The 27,901-nt window shown below is 41.5% G+C and overlaps 1 protein-coding gene and 1 long non-coding RNA gene across 4 annotated transcripts in view; one reads left to right on the plus strand and one right to left on the minus strand.

Annotated features, from left to right (window-relative positions):
• Positions 1-11,733: 11,733 nt before the first annotated feature.
• Positions 11,734-27,795, minus strand: EDN3 (endothelin 3). Of its 3 annotated transcripts, none has more exons than XR_013184548.1 (7): positions 27,778-27,795; positions 27,237-27,492; positions 27,065-27,132; positions 26,667-26,883; positions 15,463-15,627; positions 14,858-14,963; positions 11,734-14,112 (listed from the first exon to the last, which is right to left on the minus strand). XR_013184548.1 is itself a non-coding variant. In XM_077187336.1 (5 exons), the coding sequence occupies exons 1-4, from the start codon at positions 27,286-27,288 to the stop codon at positions 14,891-14,893; spliced, it is 507 nt and encodes a 168-aa protein (XP_077043451.1). In that variant the 5' UTR covers positions 27,289-27,600; the 3' UTR covers positions 11,734-14,112; positions 14,858-14,890. The 3 variants fall into 3 exon arrangements, 1 of the variants encoding a protein (XP_077043451.1); XR_013184547.1 differs by lacking the exon at positions 27,778-27,795 and adding an exon at positions 27,623-27,763; XM_077187336.1 differs by lacking the exons at positions 27,065-27,132; positions 27,778-27,795 and having other exon boundaries at positions 27,237-27,600.
• The window catches only part of LOC143695405 (uncharacterized), a 67,667-nt gene continuing 52,502 nt past the window's right edge, over positions 12,737-27,901 (plus strand). Inside the window, exon 1 of the long non-coding RNA XR_013184551.1 lies at positions 12,737-13,768. This is a non-coding gene — a long non-coding RNA (uncharacterized LOC143695405). The remainder of the gene's footprint in view (positions 13,769-27,901) is intronic.

A 27,901-nucleotide genomic window follows, 5' to 3' on the forward strand; every position in this document is an offset into this window, starting at 1 on the left:
GACAGGGTACAGCTGAAAAGGAGGGATTATTTCACACATGTTTCAAGCAATACTGTTCCTCAAGCCTTTCAATGCTCTTGCTGCTGCTCTGGTGCCAGTGTAGAGCTGTGTGTCCCAGGTTCAGTTTGTGGCCAGGCTCCATCCCAGCCTCTGCACTGTAGTTATGCCAATGTGCCCAGTTATTTCCCACCTTATGAGATGGCAGCAACAAAAAGAACTGCAGAAATCCATTCTATCCCTTCTACAGGGCTTTCATATCCCTAGGGAAAAATCCACCCCCTTTTGGGGAAGTAGGATTTGTGGTTAAGAGAAGACTGATGGTTCATTTTGGCACATTTTGATCAAAGCACTTATAAAGTTCTTTTATTGCTTTGATGCACCTTGTTCTGAGTTAAAGGTGTTCATGCAGATAAGCCCCAGGCATGAAGGATTTGGCCCTACTGAGGATCTCAGTGAACAATGGGTAAAGCCAGGAAAGATTCTGGGTTTTTTCACTAAGTTTTGAATTAAGTCTCAGTGGAAACTTATGTTCTGGGCATCCCTACTCTTGTGAATTTTGCTGCTCCTTCCTTTCTATCAATGGAGCCAAATGCTCTCTGCCCAGAGAAAGCTGCCGGGGGCCAAGAAGGTGGTTGTAACCTGTATCCACTTGTGAGATCATGTTTTGGGGCTTGAGAAGGAGCCAAGCTCGAGAAAGATAATTCTGAACTCATACAGAGTGCCAGGTACTGCTCAGAGCCCTGAGGCAGAGCCTGGGAGCTCCGGGTTTGTCCAGCCTGGGGCAGAGGCTGCAGGGACTGTCCAGTGGCCTCATGCCTGGCCATGCAGGCAGTGGGCTGGGCTGGCTCTTGGGGGCCCATCAATGACCAGGGACAGACAGGCTACAGCAGGGAAAATTCTTCCAGGTGAGCATGGTCAGTCACAGCACTTAGAGCCTGAGAGGAGCTGTGGAAATTTTCAAAATTTAACAGGGCAAGGTCCTGAGCAACCTGATGACAACTTGAAATTTTCTTTAGCTTTGAAGATAGCTCTGATATTGAACCAGATGGTTTTCAAAGGTTTCCTCTAAAATATTAATCTTTTTTTAGTTCTAACATGATACAGCATATTTAGAAAGATTTTTTTTTTCCTTTTACTTGTCTGGTTCACCATGTGGGCCCAGAAATGGCTGTTTAAGCACAGGTGTAGCGACAGTAATTGTGGCATGAAAAAAAAATGAAAAGAGAAGAAAGCAGCAGCCAAAGGAATTCTCCTGGATAGGTTTGGGTGCTGGACTCATAGAAAGTGGGGGTGTCACCCCTGGCACTCCTGGCATTTGTCCTTAACTTCTGCTTTGTGCCAAGAGCACCACCACAGCACTGAGTGTGTGGATCACTCTCCTCGTGGGCACCATACAGGAGCAGGGCATCAGACCAAGCTCGTGCTCTGCAGCACCAATTGCTTAAATCTGCCAGGGATTGGCAGCTCTGCATGGGAAGTCAGGAATGGTGTCATAGACCTGGGCCATGTAAAAACATCAGGGTCGATCAACATCAAAACTCCACATCCCAGCTTTGCTACAAAAAAATACCAAAATCTTAATCCTGGCTTCTGTTAAATGTTTCCTTGTCATGGTTCTATCCATTACAGCAGTCCTTACATCTTAATTTAAGCCCAGCAATGTGTAATCCTATAGCTCTGTATTTAAAAGACAGAAAGAGAAAAAATACTGCACTAATCACATTGGAGAAGGGAAGGAAACACATATGGAATGCACATGTAGGTAAGTATGTGGGGAGGCATATTGAGAATCCTGCAGAAATAAGGAAATAACTGAAAAAACGTTGTAAATACTAAAAGCTAGCAATTCTCAATATAAATCTTATTTTTTTTTTAAGGCAATAAATCAAGGGTGTATGTTCAATTTTCAGGTCGTTCTTGGACCTTAATAAGCTGGGGTTCAAAGCAGGACATATGGAGTCTTCTTGTATGTAATAATAGGACTCACTAAAAAGCCTACATAGTGACTGAAATCATAATTTCTGAACTGTTCTATTCCAGATGTCTTTACTGGTAAGCCTGTGAGCACAAACCAGTACTGGGATGTTGTCTGCCTGTGCTTTTGTCTGCTACAGGAACAAATGTTTGCATCTGGACTAAGTCTGCTCTACTGCTGTACCTCAGGGAGGAAAGCAGGATTTCTTCTGGCCTTACTATAAAAAAATACTTTTTCCTTAATTGAAGCAGTTTATAGTAATTTAAAAGTGTATGATGAGCACTTTTTTCCTTCTTCCTTTTCCCTATTTTTCTCATCGCTCTCATCTTCACCATTAAAGAAAGGCCAAAAAGAGAGTGGCTCAGAAGAGCAGATGAAGTGGCTGTTTCCTGAGGGTTTTTTTCTATTTTGAAAAAACCCAAGCCCTCAGAGTACTGGCAGTGTGAGGCCTGGGAGCATTGCACTTTTGAGTGGAAAAGCTGCTTTGCTGCACTAGAACAAAACAGTTGTGGACTTGCTGTGGTCCGTGACTTTGGGGGTCGATGCTGTCCCTAGATTTAGTTCTGTCAGGTGTGATGATTGCAGGAATTCAGCCAGGAATTCTGTAATTGGCAGAATAATGACTGGAAAATGCAGCTAAAGGGTTGTTTCAATTCATGTGCTGTCAAAGGTAGATAATTCCTCATTCCTCCCCCAAAGCAGACGGGAAGAGGATGAGTAGGTGGGAACAGGAATGACAAAGCTGGAGCGTGATGAGTGTGTGTTCTCCTCTGTTAAACTTTGCTTGCAGTCTGTCCCCCACACAACTGACACAGCAGTGAAGTCTCTGCTGCTTCCAGAGGGCCCAGGGAAGGCTGGGTGGCAGAAGGAGGAGGGAATGGCACCACCAAGCTGCAGGATCCAAGCAGGAATTTGCTCTTGGCTGTTGTAGTTTTGTTTCCGGTAATTCATGCTCCGGGCTGCTGGTTGGGCCCATCCCTCCGTGTGTCTTTCCTGCTCCACTCTCTTGTTTATTGGATACTAAACACCAAAGATTTTCTCAGAATATGTGTGTGTGTGTGTTGGGAACAGCCTGGATGCTCTTGTAACATGATTGCAAATGGGATGATGTGCCCTTTTCCCCTTTCCCATTTCCATGTTAGTAACTAAGCCAACACTTTTTTGTTTGGTTGGGGTTTTTTTAACATGAAGCTAGAATAGAAATGCTGGCTTCCTTTCACATTCCTAAAAAAACCCCAAACTTGTATATAACAATACTATATAAAAACTGAATTTTTATTCTTTTAGGTTCCTGGGTAGAAAAAGAGGAGGAAACTGAAGGTTTGGGCTTTGGTAATCCATTTTTTGGGAAATTCATAATTTGCAGTCCTTGCCAGGTTTTGGGGGTTTTTCTCTGTTATCCTAATAATAATAATAATTGCATTTCTATTTTGCCTGGTAATTCCCAAGTCTGGACTGAACCTGAACATAAATTTTGGTACTCAGATGTGTAAGGGGTGCAAGCAATTTCAGCTGCTTAATTTCAGTTATATTTTTCCAGAAAGGTCATCTCACTCCTACTGAATGTCAGAGGTATATTTGTTTTATCAAGAGTGCTTACAAACGCAGATCCTCCCTCCCAGTTGAGGTTGCTCAGGAAATTAATTAATTAGTGATGTCTAAATCTTACTGTGTTCAGTGAAAACACTGCAAGGTTCTGTGTCTGGCCTTAGAAATTATAGTATTTAAGATTTAGGGAGCTACTTATGGTAGATATGGTAGATGCTCTTTTCTGGAGTGGGAAAGATTCTTTCATGGAAATCACCAATAAGGTAAAAATGCCTGAATTACATGAATAAAAGTTACTGATGGCACTGAGCCAGGATAAATTCCTGCTTTGCTCAGGTTTGCTCCTCCTGCTGAGCTCCCGTGTAACCCCATCCCCGTGGAAGTGCTGTCAGTACAGAACCCACCAGCTCCATGCCTCAGGGACATTTGCAGGCATTAAATTCTGCTCTGGAAGCTAACAGAGCTCCTCAGGACAGCCACTTCCCCTTGTCCCTGCTTCTGCAGATGAGTAATGACAGGGTTATTGTTTATTCTTCTGAACATGCACTTCTCCAGAGCAGCGTTTTTCCCATGCCTTGAAGCGTTTGTGGGTCTGTCCCAACTGCATTCAAGAGAGGCTGGATTCAGACACAGTATTGCAAGCTGAACTTGAATTCTGCAAGATATTACATAATAAACACCCCCCAAAAAAATTCAATCAAATCTGATCCCCAGAATGCTGCAATTGCCTCAGAGATAGAACAGTTTTGTGGGGAAAGGGGCTGGTTTCCAGTTGGTGAACCTGGGGAAAGCTTTGCCTATTTCCCAGCCTCTGTTGTTGGTGAAATAGAAGTGGTGCCACTGATTTCTGTGCATTGCTTCGAGAGCTGTGGATAAACTCTGGGATGTAAGAGTGAGAGAATCCTGTCCTCCCAGGCTGTACAGTAGAATCTCTGCAGTTCCCAAGGGAGCTAAATAGGTTCATTCCTGGCAGCATTTCAAAAGCAAACAGCCATTTCTGCTTTCCTCTGTGTATCTTTGTCTGCTAAAAACTGTATTTACGTACTGGAGGAGTGCCATTGTTTCCAATAGATGTTATGACTAGCACTGAGTATTCTGAGGGTGAGGTGTGCTACAAAAACAACTGAGTGAAGCTTTAAGGGCTGGACACACCACACTGAACATGATTGCCCTTAATAGAACAATGAAATGCAATCATTACTTTTGTCCTGTTCTACAGAATAAAAGTACAGATGAAAAAGGTAATTTGGGTATTTAACATCCCTGCCCAGTTTTTCAAATTTCCACTTAAAACTTCAAGAATTACAAAAGTTGGATTTTCAAGAAAAAAAAAAAAAGGTCACAAAAAGGCAACACAGCCAGAAACTTCAGTGTTCCAAAGATTTTTATATAAAATCAAGACTTCAGATTATTGAAAACCATTTATTACTAGACAGCTACAGACCATGACGTGCCTGTCAGGTATTGTAGTTCAAATCTAACTGATTTTGCATTGTCTTCAGTGATTTTGGGGGGTGGTTTTGCATGCAAAAGCTGTAGCAGAAGGTGTGAAGTGGTATGTAACAGTGTGTGAAAGTAACTTACACAAGCATTTGGATAGTTGTGCAGATATTCTTGGACCAACCTCTAAATCAGTTAAGTCCAGATCATTCATGAATCACAAATCATTCCCATATGAGGACTTCTTCCCAAGAACGATAAATAAATCTCCATAATCAAACCCAGGACTGCCACCTGCCTGCAGTGGTGCTGTCAGAGGAAAGGGACAAAGGAGAACAGAAATGAAATTTTATTCACATGAATTGTTCTTTCAGATGAAATACTCTGGGACAGCAAAAACTCCCTGCAATATTTGTGCTGCTGCTGCATCATAGAGGGAGTTTTGATGTCAGTGAGGAGTCAAGTCTCCCATGGGACTTCATTTCATCCTGGGTGGGGGGGTCTTTGCCTGCCTTCCAAGAGGGAAAATTCCAGAGTGTAGATGTTTTACCTGTGGGAAGGTAGAGTGTGAAAATGCCAGGACATGGATGGTCAAACAGTGACAGAGGCATTTTGTATTTATGGGCAGTGACAAGAGTGAAGTCTCTGGCTGCTTCAAGAGAACTTCAGGAAAAAACCCCAAGCTTGGATACTTTTGGCAGTGCATCTCAACCATAAAATTCTTCCTTTACATCAACTGAGCTGCCATTTTCTATGAAATTATAACAGAAATGAATTTATTTTATTTTACTTTTGAGGTGTAGTTACTATTTTTAGGAGGGAAGGCCTGCATAGAAAGCTGTTTAGTTAGGTAACATGTTACATTTTTATTCTAGTCTGGCACATTTCTGCAATTCCAGGCATTTTTGGCTTCCTGTAGAAAGCAAACTTCTGCCTTTTAGGCAAATGCTGTGAGTGTTTGAACTTTTCAAACTTTCTTCTGCTTATGGCCACTTTTGACAGATGTCTGGCTGAGTTAATAGTCTTAGATATCCTTGAATGCCTGGTTCAGTATAAGCAGCTCATCAGGCAACAGAAAGTTCCTTTACAGGTTTGCCCAAAATCACCCATCCACCAATGTTTTTGCCAGCCTCCCTGTTTCTACCAAAATCCGCTGAATAATCAGGATTTTCACAGGGGGGGAAAGGAAAGAATTGTGTAAATATGTGAGGAATTAACAGAATAAACATTATTTTAATAAAAGGGTCATTTAAAAGTATACAGATGCAGGTCAGACTCCTTTAAACCTGTTTTCAAAGAATGAATGGCTCAGTGTTCCTATGGCTATAATACATAAACTTTGAGTGATGTCACATAGTATTTCCTCTCCTTAATTACCTAAAAGGCAGGTTTTTATTAATGGTATGGCTTGACTTTGAGCAAGGTCTCTCTGTACAGAAGAGGCACAATACAGCAATGGACAGCAGAACTGGGTTTGTCTGTGTAGTTTCTAGAAGAATGTTTTGTATTTGAGAAACTGGAACAATGACTCAATTCCAATACCATTAATATGATTCTGGTAGCAGAAAATGGGAATTATGTCTTTCTAATGGGTCTGTGTCAAAACCAGCTGGTTATTTAAAAGCACATTTCAAGTGCTAACAGTATATCAAGTGATCATATTCCTTGTTAATCATGAGGGATTGAGCTGATATGCATGAGTTTGACAGAAAAAGGAAAAATTTCTAGAATTTTTCAAGAAATCAATGTTGTAGTGTTTTGTACAACATTAAATGTTTCTGAGGCTTTAAAGTGAAAATTGTAGTTGATAAACATCTTACGACTGTTTTCCAGAAGTGAGATCTGCAGACAATGGAATCTGCAGTAGGGGAAGCAGATGAAGCACAAAAACTGGCATGAAAACTACTCACTGTTTACAAACAAAGGAACACTTGAAAAATAGGAGTTGACAACTTAGGAACGTTCTGGATGGCTGAAGTTCCAGTTCAGAATGTTAGACAGCCCTGTTATAAAAGTGCTGCTTTAAAAAAGTCATACCTTATTCAGTTGAGGAAAGAAACATTTATCAAGAATGCTGGCAGTTGTGCAAAAAATGGGGAAAAAAGGAGTTGTTGAAAGATTGTTCTGAAGCTCCTCTTGCTGCAGCAGAGGTGACAGATGCTGGAGGATTCTTACTTCAGACACTGTAGCTGTGCCATGATCTTTCTTTACCAGCATTTCTTGAAAATTAGGAAAGAGGAGTTTTGAACTCATTTTCTTCCAATAAGCAGTGTTTGTTTTGAAATTGGTGTTTTTCACACAGTGAGACAGGCATAGTAGAAAGAGCTTGGCAACCGACCTTGCCTTTCTAAATAAACCAAATCATAGTGCTGCATATGTGGAAATAAAGGCTCTGAGAACTGTTCTGAAGGCAGTGCATGTAACTGGTAAAACATGTGTACTCCCTTTGCTCTGTGATCCTTGGGAGAACACATTTGCAACATCAATGAAATAAACACTGGTGCAGTAAAACGCCCTTGACAGGAATCCTTGGCTTGGGTAGCGCAGTTCATGGAAGTTCATGTCCTGACACAGGGCCTGGTGCCCTCACTGTGCCCTTCCCTGGCAAGCACAGCCTGGCTGGTGCCACCCCCTGGGCTGCCCCCAAGGAGATGTGCAGGATCCTACACCAAGGGGTACCTCAGAGAATGCACAAAGCAAGTGGGACGTGCATTTCAATATTACTGGTCCCAGTAGCAATATTGAGATTTTTCTGAGCACCTGGCCACAGTGAACACCATGGACATTGTTTGATTTTTGGGGTTTTTGCAGGGAATGTGCATTGCCAGTGAGTTTTTCATGCCACTTCATGGCCCTTTCATGCTACAGTTCCTCAGTTTAGGTTGGTAAATAACACGTCAATGCTCTTTTAAAAGTGTTTCTGACCCTTCTGCTCAAAGGCACGCGGGGGACTGGAGCCAAGCAGCCAAAGCAATACTGGGTTGTTCCAAGACAGCCAATGTGTGCCTGAGTGCACAGGCAGCCATGACCAACTCAGACCTGTGCTATGCCTTGGTTCTGCTCTGAATCACCACCAGAACCAAACAATCTCTTTGCTGTGTGCATGCTCCTCTGTGTACTTTATGGTAGTATTTTATGGTAGTATTTTAGGGACTTTTTGTTTCTGGTAGGCAGTAGCTGATCAGTTCTTTCAAAGTAATCAGAGGTGCAGAGACAGTTCCACCAAAAGACATTGATCCTTCACGTGTTCTCAAAGATGACCAGAAGCATTTATAAGTAAAAATGTTACTTAGAGAGAAGCATGGCTTAGGACTTGCTCTGTAGGGATCTTAACACAAACACAGCTTTGGGTCTTGCCCTTGTGTCAGTGTCTGCAATAAGAGCCTGAGTAATTTACCCAAGATCCCATAGAGAGATAGCAGAATCAGAACTATGATTCGGGGGTTATTGAACTCTGGTGCAGGATTTCCTCTCCTCCAGTTTTCATTTTTCTTCTGTGCTCCTGCAAATACAGAGTATCCAAGCTCTTTGGAACTTTGCTTAAAGGAAGAATGTTAATAAAAGATAACCCTTGGGAGCTGGTACAGGTGTTTTGAATGTATTAATTCATGAGCAGATTTGTATAAAGAAAATTTTTACATTTAAGAATTGAAATGCTTAGGTTTAATCTGGTTCTCAGTTGTAGTGTCTTAAAACCACTGAAAACGTGACCTTTAGCTGACCCATGACGATCCAAATTGACACCAGAAGGAGCTGGAAACTGGCTTCATTGTGACATTAATGGATTCCTCTTCTGTGATAGATATGGGGAAACAAACTACAGATTTAAAAACCATCTCTTTGGGAACTGCATCTTAATGATATCAGAATTGAGTAAATATATGCATAGTTCCAGGAATCTTCTAATGGAGCCTCTGGGCTTTGATTTTTACATCTGCTTTTCTGTGGTTTTGTAGCTCACCTCGTGCACTAGCCATTCAATATATATTTTATATTACTACAATAGTTTGCACATTTACTTTTTAATGACAAAAGGCTCCCACCCTCTTCACATCTGCATTGGAAGTATTTGCATAACTGAGGGCCTGCAGTGGTAAATGAAGGCAGCTCTTCTCTAGAGCAACACAGATTGCCAGGCCTGGAACACCAAAGGGAAGCAGTGAGACACTAAAACATTTCCAAGTTCAGCCAGTTCTTTGTGGTGGGGGTGAGAGGAGTAATTGTGAAAACAAGACAGCTAAATCAAAAGGAACTATAAAAAAAAAATTACAGTTATTATAATTTGTTGCAGTAGAGCAAAGATTTACCGGAAAGCTGTGGCAAAAGTACCATTAATAAAACACATAAATACTCAGTAACCTAAGGGAGAGCTGTTTCACACTCTGAGAACCAGCTTCAGCAGAAATGATTACTTAAGAAATGTGGCTTGTAGTCTAATGGAATTCCCACTGTAACAGATAAAAAAACACCTCACCTTCTCAAAGATTATTTCATTGTTTAACATGCTGGCCCTTTAGTATCTACATTATCTTGTCCATATAGGATTTTTTTAAAAATATTTATGGGGAAAATGGAGTCTGAATGTCAAAGTCTTCTAATCTTTATTGTTAAAGGGCTCGAACTTCAGTCAGTTCCATTTATGTTGCTGGAGACATCTGCAGGAAGTGTGAGCCAAGGTATCCACTTACCAATGACCACTGATAGCACATGGTAAAGATATTTAGATCCCTAAAGTAGCACAGAGGTGCACAAGGAGTTTTTAGACCTACACATCTCCCTAATTTCTGAAAGTGGTGCCTTCAGGAAATGACCAGCACCTGGTGTGTTATAAAATGGATCCCACTGAAATAAAAGGAGGGAACTAATCCAGAAGACTTAGATAAGGGGAGGGGTGTTTGATGTGAACTCTGGGGCCACTCTAGGCTACTGGAAAGAGCCCAAGGCTTCAGAGAGGTGTTTCCCATGGCAAAACTGGAGCCAAGGCTTGAACCTCATCCCAAACCTCTCTTGAAGCTCAGTTGTGCTACCCACAATCTGCATGGATCCCTGGATCCCTCCTCTGCAGAGATAGCTTTGAAGTGCACATCAAGGCACGTCTGTCCTCTAAAGCACTGCTGAAAACCTTGGAAGTCAAACTACTCTTCAAAATGTACTTTTAAGCAAAGTTTGGAAGATACTACTGCAGGGTAAACAGAGGGTGCAATATGCTTTGTTGAACTTGCTTAGCATGTTAAATCTCTCAATTCTGACATTTCTTTGTAGCATAAAGCTCTCCAGATCAGGTTATATATTATGCATTGTAAAACTCTAGTAGTGAAAACAAACATTGTTTCCAGAGTCATCTGTTTGCAATTTTCCTTGATTACTCTTCCAATAGATTTCAAGCTGTGGATTGAAAGATTTAATGCTCACATGGATAGAATTTGTTCCTTTTCTAATGATGACTTTTAGTTACATTACCCAGTCTTAAGTCAGCCTGCATTTCACTTTTGTCAAGACAAACGATTTTGTTGTCTTAAATCAAATTTTCATGATTGTCCTCAGCAATCTGTCACAGCAGAGTTATTTTTGCCTGGCTGTTCTGACAGCCAGCTCCTAAAAACAGCATCTGAGTATGTGAGAACAATGTTGGATGGTGCCAGTGGGGGATCAATGTAGGGATGACATAAAGGAGAAGGATCTGTAGATGAACTTGGCTTCCAGGCATCACAAGAATTTTGGACGCAGGGAGAATCAGAATCAACAGAATGGTGTCCCCACAAGCAGGCACAGCAACAAGGAGCCATTTATTGTAAAGGACAGGGAATGGGATGAGCTCTGCTCCGGGGATGGGAACAGTCACCCAGCAGTGGAGGAGGACACGGCCCCTTCCAGCTCTGGTGTCCTCTGTCTGTCACTGGTGGCCTCTGTCTGTCACTGCCTGACTCTCTGTGGCTGCCACAAGGCACAGCCAAGGAGGAGAGGTGCAGGTGGTGATGGAGACCTTGTTCCATGACACTCCCCCTCTCCTGCTGCTGAGTTTACCTGAAGGGCTTTGCTGTGAGCCCTGAGCTCCTTGTAATTCCTTCTGGAAAGAGAGGAACAAAACGGGGCTCTCCTCTCCCTCACAGCCCTTTGTATGGGGGTTGCACTCACATCTCCTTGAGGATAAAAACTTAAATTCTTCCAAAGCTCCTCTCGACATTGTTTTCTGTGCTTTTGATCATTTATTGTTTTTATTGCTATTAACAACGCAAAACTGAACTTCTAGTACTGGGAATTAGAATGAATGCTATGGAACTCTGACAGAATTATAGCAGATTTGTACATATATGGTTTTACATTGAGTAGAGTAAGAACTGGAACCAATTTGTTGTTACAAAAGTAAAAGTACAAATGTCCTCAAAATAACGTCCCAGAACAAGAGTGATTCTGAGGACACCTAACTATGCTAACATTACATGTTGAAAGATGAAAGAGCCTTTAATTCTAACTTTTGCAAATAACCCTTTGATGATTTATCAGATTTTAAGAGTTGTTTCTTAATTAAAAACATATATTAGTTGTATATGAGTTTATTTCTATGTATGACTTCTAAAGAGTTGTACTTCCAATTAGCTTAACACCTTCTGGTACAAATTAAAAATTAGGTAAAGGGAGTCAATGAGGAATGCTATAGGTGACATTTCCTATAAACATGAAATTAGGTAAAACTGTCTCATGGTTGTTAACTGTTCCCAGATGGAATAATGATAGTTCAAAGCTAGAATCCAGCACACACAACTTTCAGGTAAATTCTGTGGTTTATAGGTTTATTTGGAAATATCTACAGTTAAATTTTCCCACTTCTGAGCTTGACACAACATTATTTCTAGTTTTCTTTCTTTTGCTGTATTCACAATGGACTGATTTTTACATTAACTGGTACATTGGCACCAGAGTCCCAAAACCAAACCCCTTCAATGTGGAATTCATATGGAAAGAAAAGGGATTTCTCTTTCCTAAGGAGAAAACACAACAGTAACATCTGTAGCTCACCACTCGAGGGCTAAATCTGCCTCCATGTCAAATAAAGAACCCAGTTAGAAATTTATCTTTTTCTGTGATTGTTTGAAATTAAATTAAAGCATTTGGGACTGGGGAAGGTGTGAATCCATCTTCAAATGCAACATTTAAATTGAATTCACATGGGGGAAGGCAGGAGAATTCCAGCCACAGGTTGAGCAGGTCATGTAAAAGCTGAGCTGAGGAGGCTCTGGAGGCTTGTGCAGTCCTGGGATGTGTTTGGGGCTGGAGCTGAACTCCAGGGACATTGTCCACTAAAAGGACTCTCAGGACAAATAACTTTGCCTTGTTTCTCCCAGGGTTAGGGGACACATGAGGGTTACAGTTATAGCAAAAGGGACACAAAATTGAAACATGACTTTTTATGCACAATTTCTAGCACAGAGTTTGCTCTCCTGTTTTCCTGCTCAATTCCCAGACTGTCAGGAGAATTATCAACACCTTAAAGGCAGCAAGCTGTGTGACCTGTGTGGAGGGATTTGTCAGGGGAAGAAATTTCCAGCTTTTGGTCACAAAGGAACATTAGGAACATTAAGCATTCTTCATAACAAAGTTTGATTCTTTTTTAAAAACCCCAAAACTATACAATGTCTTTTAAAAAAGAATACCAAAAATAGTGTGTGTAGTGGTTTTATACAATAAATAATCTATTTTCTATAAATGTACAAAATCAGTTACACAGCAAGTAAGAAACTGATACAAATGCAATAACTGAAAGATATATTTAATTTTATAACTGTAATAATTTATTTATGAAATATATCCACATATATATAAAATATATCATATGTTTTGGCAAAGACCTCCCTTTCTTGTTTTGAACAAAAACTATTACCACTGGTTTAAGCCCTTTATAGATATTTTTACTGTTGATTTCTTTTCACTTTTCTTTTGGTCTCCATCTTTCTTCTTCTAAAATATAATTTAACAACAGGGGGTTATTGTTTAACCTATGTGCCCTGGGGAAAGTCTGCATGAAAGTCAGTAAACCCCCCAAAAAATTGTAATGTCACAAGTAAGGGATTTCCTCTCTTTTTAAATAATATAGAACAGGATTTGCAAAAGTTACTCTTTTTCCTTTGCTTACTCTTGCATCCTTGTAGCAAAAATAAGTCCATAATTTCTGAAGAAATTGTTTACACTGAAAAATGTCCAGGGTTGGATTTAATCCTTATTGCCAAGTTTCTGGGTTATTTGGTGCTGGTGTTTCAATGGAGAGATAAAGGTGGGATTTGTAGCACTGGCAAAGCCCAGGGGATGTGCTGTGGGTGTGACCTGCAGGGGCCTGGGACAGCAAATGGCCAGCACAGAAATGACTCTGGTGGCATCAAGTTCCACAGTGCTAGCCTTGCATCTGGAGGGAAATTCTTTGGGATGAATCACTGAAGTTCTGTTCACCAGCTACAGTGCATCCCCAAATAATCACTGTAAGTGTGTTTGAATGGAACTTCCAAGTGCAGGAATAACTTGTGCCTAAATTAGGTAATCTATTGAATACTCAATGTATACTCTTAACTTGCTATAGTTTATAATAATATTTATATTAGCCATTCATATTTATTCTGCATAGATACTGTCATTTAAACATCTGCCACAAAGTTACAATATGATGATTCAGGCTTGCATACATTAACAAGAGAAATATCTGTTTATTCTTAATGAGAACTGATGTAGAGGCAGTCTCCCTCTAACTCTCCACATTCTCCACTTGCAGCTGCCTGCACAGAGCTGTGGATGGATTCTTCAGACACAGAGCAAACAGTGAGTGGAACAGTTTCTATTGTACTTGTTTAAATCACAGAGAAAAACGTTTCCTGAAGCTTTGCATTGCTGAAGTTTGGGTCTGCCTTTGAAGTTTTCCTCAATAGTGATACATTCTCTGCCAGGTTACATGATCAAGATTATCCTTTTCTGAGGCTCTCTCGAGGGGAGAAAAGCTTCTTCATACAGGTTCCCATGCCCTCAGAGGGGCACTGCTGAAATGGAAGTGTTGCCTACTGCTGAATTCTCCACTGGCATCACACTGAAGCATCAAGTTTGTCCAGCTCAAGGGAGAGTTGTAGTTTAAGTTCTTGTTTCTGAGCTCCAGCAAATAAATGTTAAAGCTTTAAAGAAAACAAAGCAACAAACAAATAGAGCCAAACTGTTGAATATTCAGCACTAAGTCCCTGTTAGCTGAGATAATTGTGGTTGCCCTCCTTGGTTATGTGTACAGAGTAAGCTCTACACAGTTCTCTAATTACCTCTGCTCAAATAATCACAGCAACAAATTCAGCTTGGGGACTTCTAATCCAAGTTTCCCTTCACAGCAAAGAATTTGGGGTATTGGTGTGACTTTTTTAGAAGTGGCAATATTTGAAACTGGCTACTGGGTCACAGTAACCTCCTCATACCTGACATCAAAAGCAGATTTACTTTTCCCTCCAGATACTTCTTCCACAAAGTTTTTCCTGTTTTTTTACCTTAACACTTCAGCTATTACTGGAGCACTGCACTGGGATGTGTAGCTTAATTTGCTGCAGTGCTAAATGAGGAAAAACATGATAGACAGGAACAGCCCTTGACCTAAAAAAAAAGCCAAAATATGTATTGGCTTATAGCCAAATAATCCAACTTTTGAAGGGGTTACATCAACACAAGAAAGGCTGTAGCAGTTCTGTGTATAGTAAAGTTTATTTTAAAAATTAAATTAGGAAAAAAAAAAAACACCCAAACAACTCATGGGCCAAATTTTGTCCTTAATTTAGGAAGGAGTGATAATATTCAGTTGAAAGAATAAGGATTCTACAATACAAAGAATATTTATGGAAAATGAATATTTCTTTTTAACATTAAGCATCTGTAACATACCTGATTTATTCAGAATCCTCCAGACTCTCTGTGCTACTGAACAAAATTGTGTTCCTCTTCCCTGCATTGGTCTTTCTCCTCTGTCTTTTTCATTGATCCATGATTTCTGTAGAATAGAGATTGCCTAAACTTGTCACTGTGTTCTCATCAATGTCCCCAGAGATGAAATGACAATGTCATGCTCTTTGTTAGACTGCATAAAACATTCCAGATCAGTGCAATGTTCAGCGTGCCCCTAACTGGACAGATCTGCTGTTTCAGAATCACCACATCATAAAAAGAAACAGAAAAAAAGAAAATTCCAAGGAGTACTGGCTGGCTCTGGCCTCTTTCCTTCACTTATTAAACTCTGATGTGACACAGGAGTTTTCTTGCTTTTTTTCTTCCTGTTCACTCCCCCATCCCACTGAAGGGGAAGTGAACAAGCATCAGTGGAAGCGCTTGGCTGCTGGCCAGGGTTAACCCACCACAACTGCAGAGGGGAGGTTTATTTAAAATCAATACCTTTTAATCAGTTCCTCTTGAAAAATGCATCTTGATTCATTTATCTCCATGAAATGGCCTCATCATGGGGCCAGGTTGCCGTGACAGGAAAAGACACTCACCTCCTTCTGTCCTGCATTCTTCTGCAAAACTGCAAACACTGCTTGTCATGGGCATCCAAACAGGAGCATCGCAGTGAGGGCTGGGGAGCGCCCTGAGTCTGCCCTGTGGACCTCTTGCCTCTGAAGCTGCCTCTGTAGTTAGACAGTCCATATGGCACAGTCCTCCTGTTGTGAGAATCACACAGGAACCAATTAAAATTATGTTCCACCTCTTTTCTAGTTTAGTGAAGAGATCTGTTGATGGAAAGGAATAAACAATGGCAGAAAAATTAAACCCTGTGCTCATCTAAGTTCTCCCTGTACTAGATCATAACTTCTGCTCCATCAGCTCAGGCTTTCATCAAGTTATAAATTAGCAGTTATAAATTACCAAGTTATAAATCCTTCAGCTCTACTGGAAGGATTAATTGGCAGATACACTACTAGAAAAAAAAATTGGAATACCTAAGAGGTGATGCAAATACATCCCCAGGTTATCACGTATTTTACTCCTTATTCCTGTGTTGTGTTGGTTTCCCCAGCCAATGCACAAGATCTGTCACATTCAGTGCCTTGGCTGGTCTGAAGTGACAGAGGAGCTGTGCTGATTTCACCAGATCAGTAGCATTGTGTAGTTGTCATGTAGTTCATGGTTCTGAGCCTGATTTGCCATTAACTTTATCATTGAGCAATTGAGAAAACTGCCAGCATGACTCATTTACTGCATCAAGTTTGGAACATGACCCCTGGAGTTTAAAATGCAAGAAACTCCCAGGTAATCCTCCTTGTATGGTTCTACCTTTCTGTGAGAGATCCTATTCTGTGCTGCAGCACACCAAGAAATCATAGGAGGTCCCTCTCTTTATCTCCCTGCATGATTTGTTCTTCAATGGGTTATGGTCAATATTCCTATCAGGAAAGGAAACGGTTCTTCACTGCCTGCTAAAACCCCCAAAAAGAGTTGGATAGTTTGGATTGATGTCATAAATTACTCTCTTCCAAGCTGTTAAAGAATCTCAATCAACAGCAGCTGTACTCCCCATGAAACTTCTGGAGACTCATAAAAGTTCCTGAGGACTTGAGGGATGGGCTAAGCAAGACACAAATCCACAAATGCTAAAAATCTGAAGAGAATCTCATGTTCAAAAGCAAGAAAGAGGAGGGGAGGAGTGGGGAAAAAGAAAAAAAGAAAAAGACAGGGAAGAGGAAGTCAGAGTCAGTCTAGAAAGGTTACAGAAAGGTTACAGAACAAAGCCTGAATAATGAGTCTGGAACCACTACCTTCACATAGCTCTGCTTCTTTCATTTCTGCTTTCATAAAAACATCATTAGGCTGCTAATGGGAAAGCTGCAAATTTTCCATTTTCCCACACACATGGTGGGCTGAAAGGTTCAGAAACATTATTTTCCTAATCTCTACAACAATTTTTGATGCAACATCAGTACAGTTGATGCAAATCATTTATTCAAGCCTCTGCACTCCTAGTACATTTGTACCAGTGCACCTTGTCTTTCACAGCCTGAACCTGTCAGAGCTGGGTTGATTCTAAAATCATCCTGAGAGAGAAAAAATCACAAGCAATACTTCTGTGTTCAGAGCCCAGGGGATGGTTTTTCTCCAGCAGGTCCTGGTCTGCCTCCATGCAGAAAATGTTCCTTATTTTCACCACTTTGCTCCTATGCCAGGACACTGGGAAAGACCAAGAACACCCACATTTGTCTTAAAAGATTTTAGGACTTGATTTTGGCCTCCCTTCTCAAACCATCATTTAAAAAGCTTTTTGTTGTCTTTAGGATTAGGAGCAAGTCCCATTTTATAATTTAAGAGTATTAATAATTCTATACTGACATCTGCTTTACAATAATGAATGTGAAATTGCTAATGTAGGGAACTCCTGACATAAATAATTTCTCCATGGTCGTATTTTTTTTTACACATTCATGTTTTTATGAAGTAAGAACTGATGTTTAGAGGCAGGAGTGGGGGAAAGTTCCTTTCTTTTTAACAGTGGCAAATCCTCTATGAAAAGTGTCTGGTAAAATTCTGTTATTCAACTTCCTGCTCCAACTGAGACTGAAATGCAAAGATGAATTTTGTGTGTTTTAGACAATGTGAGAGCCCTGTTTAATGACAGATAGTTTGCCAGGACATAAAGAAGCTTCTTGCAGCTTTTGCAGATGTCATCCTACATTGTGCTAATGAGACATAAAACACTGTAATATATTATTCTCATTATTTAAAGTGGTTCCTTGTTCAAAAGTTCACTCTTTTAAATATGATACTGGGCTTTTTTACTCTAAAGTTAAGTTTTACCAAAAGCTCTGTGGGACTGAGTCACAGTTTTCCCTGAGTCAGAGGCTCTGCCTGAATAGCCAGAGAGAAAGAAGGGCATAAGTTTTATTCTTAATTGCTGCAATTGGCAAATTAATGGACCAAGCAGAAATGTCATCAACTTTTGATTTTACCTCAATCCATCACTATGTGAACTGCAGTGATTGAGGAAGGGGCCCATTAGCAATCTGCTGCCTTTCCTAAGAGCCAGTAAATTCCAGCAAACAGGGAGGAGGGCAGATATAATTATAATTACAAGTGATAAGAGCCATGAATCACAGCCTTAAGGAAAGGAGGAAAGGGATATTTTTGATACTTCTTCTGATCTTTCTAATTAAGTACATTATGCTTCATAGCTTAGAAATTGTATTCAAGGCTACTTCATTCTCAGTGGACCAGAAACATGTGCCAAAGCAATGGCATTTTCAAGTGTTTCAAGTTTCAAAGACTTTTAACCAGAATGAAGTTTTAGTGTAAGGTAATGTGCAGATTTGCCAATCAGAGATAGAAATACAATAACCCAAATATGTCTGGTTTTGGCTTCTAATCTAAAAATTCAAATTCAAACAAAATACACTTCAAAAGCAACCCAAAGTCTTTCAAATAATAATCATGAAGAGTTTGGTGAATTTTATATGCACAGGGCACTTTGTGTCCCCTCAGTGAATATAAGGATCAGCTGGAGTGAGGCACAGGCAGAACTGAACTAGCAGTTCCTTACACTGTCTTTTATGATCCAGTCCCTGGACAAAGTACTGGCTGAGCCATTTACTAAATGTTTTGGAAATTTCTCTGCAGCATCCACAGGTTTTTAATTAATTCATTTTTTAAAGGTTTACATTTCACAAGAAAATTTGAATTCCTGACTTTTAACTCAGTATGCAGCATTTCTTCCTTTAGGAGAATAAAATTCTCCTGAAGTAAACGAATCTGAGTTTAAGATATATTTGCAGCTAAGGTGTGCTGTGAGTCCTTCATGCCTTTCTTCTCTACAAAGTGGAGAATAAGCAAACCTAGACATTTCTGAATCAGCCTTTCCAAGGTACTCCTTCGAACTGGTATCTGATTGGCAACATCCAAATCTGTGATTTCTGAGGCATTACACTCTTTTGGGAGGTTCACTATGATTACTCCAGCCAGCCAGTGGGTGCATAAAGGTCTGCATGCTCAGTGCTTTAGCATTTTCTAACAAAGAGAAGGTCTGAGTTTAAGGAAATAATTGCTTCTTCAATATAAGCTATTTATTCTTGACTCTGTATGCAAAAAAAAAACCCTAAGAAAACGATCACAACTCTTCAGTACTTGCAATAATCCCATGTGTGGCAATTGTGATTAGTCAGTGCAACAGATAATGAACTGAAGATAATCTCATGTATAACAGAGCAGCACAGAATTAATCATAGCACAGTGTGTACTTGTCAGATTGGGTACTAGAGGATGAAATAACCCAGATGATTTGTGTACTTTGTGTCCCCAAAACACAATTAGAAAAGCTCTCCCCCTACGAGCCAGCTAGCTCTTGGAGGAAGGTTTTGCCATTAAATTAACAGAAATAGGCATTTGTTTGTTGAAATAAGACAGGAAGTCCAAGCAATTGGTACCAAGTGATTTTTCCACTGAACAGCCATTCTGAAACAGTGAAAATCTTCCACAGAAGAAAACTTCCTGTTGGAGGATTAATACCTTCAGGGTGGATTGGAAGTGAGATTTGCCTGACTCCTGCTGTCCCTCACTCACAGTGAAGGCTCAGAATTCAGGCAGACAAATCCAATTGGTTTAATTTTATAACATGTGGCTGAGTTTCTCATGCTATGTTATAATTGATCTATGAGCTGCTATTATTTTCTACTTTCCCAGCCACTTTAACACAGCAGATACCTTCAGGGCACTGGGGAGTTTCAGCCTAAACAAAGGGATGAGGGGGTTGCAGCAATCATCTTAGATGCTGTGATTTCAGGATTCAGCCAATATATTTTCTGGCACACATCCAGACCAGCAACAACAGTCTCCAGTGCTTTCAGACAATCCCAAAATGCATGGGATCCCTGGAAGGACCACTGAGAGTAAATAAAGCAAAATTTACCATCCTCCAAGTGAGACAAAATGTCCCCAGAATGAAGGATGATGCCTGGGGAAATAACAGATATTTCTGTGTGTATTTTGATATAAAGGCACTGCAGTAGCACTGTGTAGCCTTGCAGATGAAGAGATCATTGGCTGCTCTGGAAGTTGGCTCCAGCTCTTCCTGTAACAGACGTGGGTTTTTAGGAGCTCACAATAGAGGCACCTCCCATATTAACCCATCCTTACCATTATTTAAGGAGTAAAACATCTCCAAAGGATGCCTGACTTGTTGCTCTGGTCATCCTGTCCACATTCTCAGAAGCTGCACTTTTTCTGGGTAGCTTTTTGAAGCTAAAGCTATTTTCAGATGAAACTACTTTTTATCTTTTATAGCTACGCCTTTCTTTCCCACATCCTAAATTTAGTAGTGCTCAGTGTTCCTAGATACTGAACAGGCTCCTATCATCCAAAAAGATGCACCTCCATGACCTTGCTATCTTATCTTTTAATTAATATTTGCTAATTTGCAAGGATGCCAATTCATTTTAGCTCATTAATTACAGCAAACTTAGGTAATAAGCCAAGGACTGCACACACCTGCTTCACCACTCAGGCTCACTGACCACGTGAGTGCTTTGATTTTCCTCCCCCTGGGGCTTCTTGTACCCATGTCAGGCTCTGTGAGAATCTGGAGCTGTTTATCACTCTCCATCCTCCTCTTGCAGCTGTCAAAGGGGTGTTACAGGTTCTGTTTCTCAAATATGGTCAGAACAATATCTGAGTTGTGGAGTGGAAAAGCTGGGGTATATTTATTGGGGTAAACAATATGAATCATGCCTGGGGGTGTCCCTTAACATCCCAAATCCCCAGAGAGGCTGGGTAGAGCTCACCTGCCCTAATAAACTGAGGCTGTGTGTCACAGAAATACCTCTCTCAAAACAACTCTCAGCATCTCCTTCGGTGCCTCATGTCAATCCCAATCTGCTCCCAGCCCCGTTACAAAATATATAATCATTAATTTAAAGAAATAAGTAAAATTTGAAGCAGCATCTTCTGTCTGTCAGACCCAAATTCAGATTATTCCTTTTCTCCCTCTGACTGGCAGTCAGTACTATCAGTAAGTGGTTCTTACCATTTACCAGTGGCACAAAACCACTGAGGTAAAGCCCAAAAGACAAAGCAGCTGGGAAATATGGATGAAATTAATACAATTAAGATTTTTTCAACCTAAATTCAGAGTACTTACTGCTGCTTCAGAAGCCACCCCAGCAGTGCACACAAGGAACACACACTACTGCATGTTCCTACCTCTCTCCACAGCCTGTAGAGTTCAAAACCCACCGCTGGCTTAAAAACAAATAAAACAAAAACCCAGGGGAAAATAAACACATGGTGTTAAAATGTAAGACTGGTGAAAGTGACTGTGGTTTGACAGCCCTCAAGAGTGTTTATTCTTAGAATTAGACCAGCAGGAGCAGCAGTGGTGAAATTTCAAAGCCCTGGCTATCAGCATGTCTCATCCCTGACCTCATCTTCTCAGGGCCAGCTCCTGCAGGGATTGGAACTGCACAGCCAAATCATTTCAGATCTTCCTGAGATTGCTGTAAAACATCAGTCCTGGGAGTACTGTCAGTAAGTTCAGAGGAAATATTCTACTTCTAGACTGAGGAGGGCATACAAGCTATGCACACTTCAGACAGAGAGACACTGAAAGTGTGAGATGAATATACATTTTAAAATGTAATAATATCTCTGAATAGAGAGGCCTAAAATCAAATAAAATATAACAATTACAGCAGGAGCCTGTTACCATGTTCAGTAAATCTATTTGAAATATTCTTCATTTCACATGAAGATTTTGCAAGACAAACAGATTCCACATGTTCCCATGAACAGTAAAGATTGCAAAATCAGGGCGAGCTTCATTCAGAAAAATAAAATCAACTCAACAAAGATTCATCATTTCAGCTTTGGCACTTGGTTCTGAAGGTTAACCATGTGCACTGTTCAGCTGACAGATCAGCTTCCTTATTCGAGCTGCCTGGCTGGCAGCCACTGTTTTATCATCATGCCTCTGACTAGCAGGGATTTTCAATCTGATCTGGAGTTTATGAGCACCTGCTTAATTGTTCTGCTGAACAAGAGATCTTGAGCTGTGTACTTTTATTTCCACTAAAATACTTCACACCAATACATCACCTATACTTATTTAATGATGAATAGAATTATCCAGAATTGGGGTAATTATGATAATTTAGAACATCACTTAATGTCCATAAGGATTAAAAGCATCTTAAATTTTGTTATGTGGGCTTCTGTTCAACAAAATTCAATCACCAAAGAGATGCAGGTAACAAAAAGATGCTATGAAGGAAAAATTGGCCAGCAGCACATGCAGTTAGAGCAGAGTAGGCACTGGGCTGTATTAAATCTTGTCTGTTGGAACACCATCCTGAGACATCATCTGTGTGTGTGTGAGCAAAACTGTGAGTGCAGAAATGCTAGGCTACAGATTGTTTCCTTTCTGAGATGATTTTCTGAGGTAACCTAAGTCAGTAATGAGCAAAGATCATTAACTCATATTTGTTGGAGAGCTGGGTGCAGCTGGGATCTGCTCAGGCTGTTTAGTTCCTGACAAACCCACTCATCATCACTTACAGCCACAACCACAAGTGTCTGAAAAGCCTTTCTCACCTCAGCCAGTGTCACCTGAGGTCAGGAAAACACATTTCTGTTGGGCACTATCTGGAGCTAACTTGTTGCTAAGGATTATCTGACTTGCCTGAGTCAGAGAAACAAATTTTTTTTATTAAGTGACAAAATACCAGATCCTTCCAGTGACCCCATGTGCTCCCACAGCAAGGAACACTGAGCAGATCCTCTCCCAGTGTGTCCCACACAGCAGAGACAGACACAAGTCCTGTCCCTGTCCTTGCTCTCTCCCAGAGGAAACTGAACCTGTGTTAAGTACAGAGGATCAGAGCAGCAGCACAGTGTTAGATCAAAATATGCCTTTCACTTTTTCCATCCAATTTGCCTGATTCAGAAATTTATGTAACTGGCAGACAGAACTCTTAGATCATCATGTAACTGGTCTTAACAGTGTGGTCACAGAATTTCATTCACTCCTCTTTTGAACATAATAACAAATACCAAAATGACATGTCATTTAGGAAAGAAAAAAGCATTTTTGCTTTGTTTTGGACCCTTCAAAAGACATGTTCTTATTTTTGGTGCTTAGTTTGAGTGAGAAATTCTCCTTTGGAAATGTCTGGATTATTGCCATAGATGCTCATTTATTTTAGAATTGAAGACCACTTGAGTGTCTGTGCCCTCATGACAGTAACACTTTCTTAGGAGTTGTCACCTTTTTAATCTATCACTCATCATTCTGAGCATCAATAGAGCTTCATGCAACAACATTCATGTTATTTACTGAATGAACTATAATTGTTTTTATTGCTGTTGAATGTACAATCTCAGTTCATATTCAAATATAGGATCCCTCTGAAGTGCAGATCTAAAAGTAGTGTTGCCCATATTTTCTTCCTTACCTATATTTTCCTCTTTAACTTACAAAATTAAGCATCAAGCTGTGCCTGTATTACGTCAGTGGGTACTGTCTAAAAGACAATTCATTATTTAAAATGTGTCTGTAGCTATAGATCAAGATAAGCATAATTAATCACTTGACAAAAAAAAAATACATTGCAAACTAATCCCTGGCTAATCAATCTTATCAGGGAGCACAGTTTACCAGCTTTTAATTACCTTTGTTATGCAACCTTTGTTTGTCTACACCACATAATTGCATTATTCTCTTTTGACTTACCTGCCTTTCTCTAGGTCATCTTCTTTTCCACTTTCCCACTGCTGCCAGAATGAAAGACTCACTATATCAAACCAACACTGGTGCTCCTCATGGTCTGGACTAACAGCAGTGGTTCACAGTCAAGTATAGAGCAATACTCAAAACATGTGTGCAGAGATAATTTCTCATTTAATTGGTGAAAGCTGTACGGAGTCAGAGGCTCCACATTCTGCAATTTTGTGCTTTTCTACAACTGTCACCCTGCTGATCTAAGTGGTTTCTCAGCAGGGATAGAAATAGACCTTCTATTGTCACTCTGCCTCCAACAGCTTCAATAAAAACTTTAACTGCTTTTCCAGAAAAGGAGGAGAGGCCATGACCAAGATTTGTTTTGAATATATTACAACAATGCTTAACAGCTCCTGTTGGGAAAAGCAGAAGAAACCAGAGGAGGAATTGAAGTTTGTATTTACAGTACAGAGGCAAGAGTAGCCTGAAAACAGAAAGTACTGAGGAAATTTTGTGGGGAACAAGAAGCGATAAAGTGAAATAAATAAGTCAGGGGGAAAGAAAGAAAAAAATAAGAAGCAATTGTAGGGTTTGATGTAGTGGGGAAAAAAACATAAATAAGCAAGAAAAATACCAGAATCAACAGATGTCAGGAAAACTTCTCCAAACTTTAGCACCAACTTTCTGGCTTCTCGCTGTGTATATGATCCTCCAAGTTGCATTGGAGCCAAATTTTTAGTAAATACAAAAACTTTCCACAACATGTGTACAAGAGGAATGTAAAAGCCCCTTTTACAAACAGCCAGTCTGTACACATCCTGTGGTTACTTGCATTTCAAAGAAGTAGTGTAACTTGCTCAGGATATTAAATTGCCTGAGCAGGCCTGGTTCCCCTCATTCACATCCCAAAGAACCTCTCGACTTCCTGAGATGTTATTCCAAATCAATCACCAGAGCAGAGTTAGTGCCTGTTCATGGCACGTGGAATCTTAAATCCTGCTTCTGTTGCACTGAAAGGGTTCAAAATACCCAATACACTTAATTTAATGTTTACCTCTGCCCTGGGAGCATTCCTAGGAAGAATCCGAGGATTTCCGAAAATCACAACTGTGCTGTTTCAGTGAGAGTTTTGTACCTCTGTCACCTGTCCATGGAGCAGGACAGCAAAGCTGCCCAGTTCAGACAGATTTCAGGAAATTCAGTCCCTGCTGGACTGATTCCAGGCTAATTTCACCATCATACGCCCACTCTTTATCAGCCTCAGAGGTTCAATTCACCCAGTTCCAACAGTGTTGTTAGGTTGTACAAGTTTATGTCTTAGGAGCTAAAAATGTATTATTCTGTGTGAATAATTAATATTGAAATTGAATGTATTCATTCCATGGTTTGCATAGAAACATCCCATCACATGGCATAAAAACTATAAAAAGAGAATTTCCTAGTCCTCACATTAAATCATTTCACGTTAACTTATATCCTATGGGGGTAGACTTTACAGATCTGCTGCTATTTTATGTACAACTGACTTCAGTTAAGAAAGCAAAGACTTAGAACCCCAACTGTTTACTATATACAGACTTCATTGTCAATTCTACAGGTATCATGAAAATATTATATGCCTTGTTTCCTAATTTTTTTGTTGTTTCTTTAGCGATACTGGCACAAAACTTTCATGTAGGAAAACTCTCCATATCACTGAATTAATGCACATGAAATAATTTTGGCAGTGGAATGAAAATTGTAAGTCCTATAGACTTAAAAAAGGATATCCTAAAAAAAAAATCATAAAGAAAAAGGGGAGTGTATGTTTAAAATTAGCAGAAGTCTATTTATTCAGTGCGTAGGGGAAAAGGAATGTCATTCCTCCATTTTCACTGGTGAGGTCTGACTTAAATTTACTGAGTCATAAATATTTGGCTAAAATAACCCTAAGTAATCCTGGGGTGGATTAGTGCAGGTATGGAACTCAAAGAATTGAATGACTTGTGTGAATGCATGATACTCACAGGTTGGTAGAAGTTCAAAAGACGTCATCAGACATGGCCTCTAGCCAGGACACACACGTGAATTTACAAATTCAGTGCCCTAAACCCCATTTGACTTAACCTAGTTTATGGCTACTTTCTATTTTTCTACTCCTTTTGTTATTTTAATCTCATTAAAAGCTTTGCAATCGATTCAAAGGCAGATCTAAATCATTACAACTGTTCCCAGACTTTAGTCACCGGAATACTTCAAGTTCACATCCCAGAGTCTGAAAATCTTGAATTCCTGAAGTCACTTGTTCTCAGGCTCATCTGATGTCCTGATTATTTTTGTACTGAACTGATCGCTGTGGATGCTACAGGAACTTATTAGCCTGGGAGAATCTTTACAAATCTGAGGTCTGTTTTGGTTACTCAGCAAGACAGGATATATACAGTGGGGTAGGAAAAGGAGGCCCCTAACCTTTGGGATGTAGGCAAAGTGTCACTCTTCCTGGATGCTTTCTTCCCATTAAGCACTGTCAGGCAGACAGCAGAGCAGCTTTTCTGCACGTGTGCTGCACCCCCGCCGCCCTGTGTGGAGCTCAGAACTTCCAATCCAGGGGAAACGGCTTCAAAATTTGTTTTTATTACGAGTTCAAACAAAAGCTTGCGTTTCCGCACAGGACAGTTATAAAAGGCTTTCTTTTGTAACATCTTAAAATCTGGCATATTGAATTTTTCAAACATTATCTTAACGTCTCGGTATTTTTCCACGCTAATTGGTATCGAAACTAGTACAGCTGCACGCACGCACACTATTCCCGCTCTGGCAGCGGGTGAGTTGTTAGAAACACATTTCTCGTGGGAAATCACCGCTATTGCTCCTGTCACCCATGCCGGCGCACCGCGGGGTCCGGGCCGGGCAGGTGCTGCGGGGGCAGCTCGGGGGCTGCGCTGGGCTCCCCCGGCCCCGCCTCCGGCTGCCCCCGCGGGGTCCCCGGGGCTCCCCCGCCCCTCCCCGCCCGCCATTTCCCGCACTCACTCGGGGGTGTTGATCCAGATGATGTCGAGGTGGCAGTAGTACACGCACTCCTTGTCCTTGTAGGTGTAGCAAGTGCAGCGCCGGGCCCGGTGCCGCAGCGCTCCGCCGTCCGCCCTGGCCCTGCCGCCCGCGGCCGCCGCCGCTCCGCTCTCGTCGCGCTCGCGGTGTCCCGGGCCGGCCGCCGGCAGCGCGGAGCGGGGCCGGGGCAGCGCGGTCCCTGCAACAGCCGCGCTCAGCTCCCGGCAGATCCCGGCGAATCCCCGAGCCCGCACACCCCCGCCCGCAGCCCCCCCGGGCCCGGCCCCGCTCCCCGGGAGTCCCGGGGCGCCGGGAGCACCGTTATGTTGGTGCGCGCCCCGGGCTGCAGCGCCAGCCCGCGGGGCTCGCGATAAACCTACGGGCGGCCAAAGGATGGCTTCGCAGTCCCGTTCTTTGCAGCGCACCGGAGTGGGCTGCTGCTTGCAGCCTGTTGGAAGGAGGGGGAAAAAAAAGGCAACACAAAAAAAACACCCAGCCTTTCTTTGTGTGCATGCGTGGAAGTGGGCAAAGAAAGAAAGAAATTCACGTTACCTGCAGTCGACGTAATCGTAAGTCCAAAGAGGAACAATAAACCCAGCTCCATTAAACCCAAATTGCACGCTGGTTAACTGCAGGCAAAGGTGAACTGCAGGCGCGACTGAACCGTTCCAGGAGGGATCGCTTCAGGTTGGAGGCAGGGAATATCCTGGGCCCGGCGGCACACGCTGCTCCCGGGAGCTGGCTCCCACTCGGAGGTGTGATTAGCGCTTCTCCCTCGCAGTTAATTTCCTCCAGTGCAGACTTAGTCCTGAAGGGGAGAGTGTTATCAAAAGAAGGGAAGATCCATCGCTCGGCTTTTCCCACACACACCTCCCACCCCACCCCCAAATCGGATCAGCAACCGGAGCTGCTGTTTTCCAGCTGCAGACGCCTCCCACCCGCCGACAGCTGCCGGCCTCCCCCGGGGCGCGGGCCGGGGGCGGGCACGGCCCCGCACCGCCCCCGCTCCCCGGGCAGGTAACAGCCGGGCTGGGGCAGCACATCCTCCGGAGAGCCGCGGCCCGCCGTGCTGCTCTGCCTTCAGCTCAATTACCTGATCCTGTTGCTCCGTGTCTGATTCCAAAAGGAATCGCTTGTGTAATAAAGACGCAGCTTTTTTTGAGTTAAAGCTGGGCTACAGATTTGAGAGTTGTTTGGAGGGCTTTTTTTCTTTTTTT

Source organism: Agelaius phoeniceus, chromosome 17 (assembly GCF_051311805.1).
Source record: "Agelaius phoeniceus isolate bAgePho1 chromosome 17, bAgePho1.hap1, whole genome shotgun sequence".
Taxonomy (NCBI): Eukaryota; Metazoa; Chordata; class Aves; order Passeriformes; family Icteridae; genus Agelaius; species Agelaius phoeniceus.

Excerpts from the sequence above, each read along its gene's own strand:
- EDN3 (XM_077187336.1), bottom strand. The coding sequence starts at position 27,288 with ATGGAGCTGGGTTTATTGTTCCTCTTTGGACTTACGATTACGTCGACT. Across the intron at positions 26,884-27,236 it reads TACGATTACGTCGACTGCAG|GGACCGCGCTGCCCCGGCCC; the intron begins GTAACGTGAATT and ends CGGCTGTTGCAG. Across the intron at positions 15,628-26,666 it reads ATCTGGATCAACACCCCCGA|GAGGACTGTGCCATATGGAC; the intron begins GTGAGTGCGGGA and ends TTCTCACAACAG.